This window comes from Brassica napus, chromosome C5 (genome assembly GCF_020379485.1).
Source record: "Brassica napus cultivar Da-Ae chromosome C5, Da-Ae, whole genome shotgun sequence".
NCBI lineage: Eukaryota > Viridiplantae > Streptophyta > Magnoliopsida > Brassicales > Brassicaceae > Brassica > Brassica napus.
The window spans coordinates 34,614,857-34,617,989 of NC_063448.1; the positions used below are offsets into that span (position 1 = coordinate 34,614,857).

The window sequence follows — 3,133 nt, forward strand, 5'->3', positions numbered from 1 at the left end:
ATTAAAGTTTTTTTTCTTTATTTTAGCGAAGCACAGTGGGAATATGATCTGTTAACATGACACAAGGGTGACTTCGTCCTATTTTCAGAGACGGGATCAAGACAACTCTCAGTTGCGAGATCAAATGGCTGCAATGCAGACTCGATGTTATGGCGGATGGAAATCCGCAGATGCAGAGAGCGTTGGAGATGAGACAATAGGAGCTAGGGATTTGACATCCTCCCTCCACTTCCACATAGGACTTCACATTTGCCCATCGTAATGAAAATTTTGCCGTAACTTTTTCGTTATTAACGACGAATTAACAAGGAAAACCACTACATAGGGTCTATGTTTTCTTGTAGTGATATAAATAGAGTTCAAAGTTTTTTGTTACGGAATGGCAATATATTTTTGTTTATATGCAGAGACGTGCTTACCCTTGTAGAAAAAAGGCATCAGCCTCAGGCCCCATATTTTTAAAACAAAATATAGGGCCCCATTTATACATTAACATATTAGTTCATCGTGGTTATAAGTGTTTGCATGCATATTCATGTCTGAAATTTGACTGTTGATACACATTCCAGTTTATGCTATTTTAGACTTTAATTATAAACATATTAACAATATCTATCATTCAGTTATTTGTAAACATACACAAAAAATCATGAAACCCCATTTTAAATAGTAAAAATTTCCTCAGAAAAGAACAACATTTCCTTAGCCCTCTTTAAACCTTCCCACGGCACTGTTTATATGTAATCTTACGCTTGTATATATGCTCATTATTTAACGTTCAATGATTCTTATACTTCATTATACACAGACTTTTCTTTTTCCAGTGATACGGTAGAAAACGATCAAATAGATTCTCAACACAAATTGGATCTAAAAATACAGTTGGGAAATTTCAACATTTATGGCTGCATTAAATTGAATTGATTGCCACGCATTTTCCCGATATATATCGACATAAAATACATTTAATATATATTAACACATAAACAGATAAACGAAACTCCTTTTCGTTCCCTTCTAATAAAGAACCTTCTGCTAATCCCTTTTTAAAATAAGTAATAACACTTCTAAACCTATACTAAGATAATTTTCTTCTAAGTTTTCTTTAATATGACAAACGAGGCAGCTTTGAGATCGTCAATGGTAGGTCTTGCATTGGTGATGGTGTTGGTATGGTTATGGACACAGTCTTTAAAGAAGACGGTTATTACTTATGCGATCGGTGTTTCTCTGATCGCTGGCATAGTCTTACCTGACTGGGACTTCTTTGATCGGAGTTTCTCCCGCTGGACCTACCCTGTTACGGCCGAGGAAAGAGCCGCCGCTCTCTCCCGCAAATCACAATCTTCAAGGTTACTTATAATCTTATTAGAATTCTTTTTATTTAAAGAATATTCAGACTAGTTGTTGCGTATACATGTTAAAGTTGTTCGATCCAGATAACCAAAGAAGGTTGTGTTTGTGTTGTTTGTGTATACCATCCAAATTCAAATCCGTCTAATGGATATTGTTGACAAAAAGATATATTTTCTAGATCCAAGTTTCTGTTTATGTTAATGCTCAACCCCTGCCCCCAAAAGGATAAATCTGTGTAAACATATACCAATAACATACTATCTTAGATTCCATTTGTAATGTGTGTACTACGAATTAGGTCTATGAGCAGTTAATATTTGAATTCTGCAATTATTAAGTTCATCTATTCATGTGCTATATAGTTTTTAGACTAATTTGTTATATAAGATATTCTGTAAATTTTAAGCAGGTTTAGTGTGTACCCTATGCGGATGGTTGTATACGTAACGGCGTACGGATATGCTGTGTATAGGTGGTGGATGTTCGTGACGAAATGAAGCCATTTTGTTCCATCTTTCTGTATGTTCTGTGTTGATTAGCATATTATGTTAGCGGTGTTCCTTTAAATAAAAATTATTTTGAATTCTGAATGATTTGTCAGACCTACTAAAACCAAAAAAAAAAAAAGAGATCCACCATTCCATATTGGCTGTTAAAGATAATACAAAATTGTAAAATGTAGATATTGCTCAAGTTTTACTGAAAAATGTGAGGCAAAAATTAATTAACGGTAAACTATGATACTTTTAAGTTTTGTTTGTCAGAAATACTTTTAGTCAGATAAAAAATAAAATTGACTGACGCAAGAGAATAGATATACATTTATTTTTGTTAATACTCGTCATGTATTATGAATTTGAATTCCAATATTGGCATAATAAAATAGCAAAAATACTAGCGTGTAAATATTTCATGCTTTTTTACTTTGTCACATAATATTTCGTTAATTAAACTGTAATACAAGAACAATACGTTTTCGATAATTTTAATGTTGATTTAGTTTTTTCTTAAAAGGAGAACTTTTATATATTCCAATTTTTTCCTCTACAAAATCGTAGACGACGCATCCCATTAGTTTTGGATGTCAAAATGTAACTATATTATTCAAATTTAAAGTGGTATAGGTAACACCACCGGAATATACTTAATGTTGTATTTGCATCTGATACAGAATAAGCATTTGATCTTTGCATCTTCAATCTCTCTTCTTTTAACTTTGGATGCTACCCGAACAAATCCACCCATAGAAACCACATACATCTTGACAAATATATTCTAAAAATAGTATATTGGAAAGCCAAATTGTTCAAGTTATGCGGGTCTAAGAGTCAGAAAGAAATACCACACCAAAATAAAAAAACAACCAATATTTTTTTCTCCCTCATTCCTCCAAAACCATATGCCTAGCTATAAGACTAAGTTTTTCTCCACTATAAACTAAGTCCCCTGCTGATATACCATTCATAAGAAGTTTAGCCATAAACTCAACTCATCGCCGTGATACATTATGTTGGAACTACACTAGGAATGACCAGTACACTGTTAAATCTGGATATTGGGTAGCTCAAAACTTATTAAAGACTGAAGAGGAAAAGGAGGTGCTGGAGCCAAGTATCACTAAGCTTCAAGCCCTTGCTTGGAAGATAAAAACGCCTCAAAAGATATGTCGTCTTATATGGAAATTGATAATATTTCATGTGGCAGCAACGAGGAATTTAGTACGGTGTAATATGAGGTGCGATAACTATTGTCCACGACGTGGAGAACCAGAAGAATC

At 33.5% G+C, this 3,133-nt stretch overlaps 1 protein-coding gene across 1 annotated transcript; it reads left to right on the top strand.

Annotated features, from left to right (window-relative positions):
- Positions 1-959: 959 nt before the first annotated feature.
- Positions 960-1,949, top strand: LOC106417601 (signal peptidase complex-like protein DTM1). The gene is made up of 2 exons (XM_013858381.2): positions 960-1,352; positions 1,766-1,949. The coding sequence occupies exons 1-2, from the start codon at positions 1,111-1,113 to the stop codon at positions 1,851-1,853; spliced, it is 330 nt and encodes a 109-aa protein (XP_013713835.1). The 5' UTR covers positions 960-1,110; the 3' UTR covers positions 1,854-1,949.
- Positions 1,950-3,133: the final 1,184 nt, after the last annotated feature.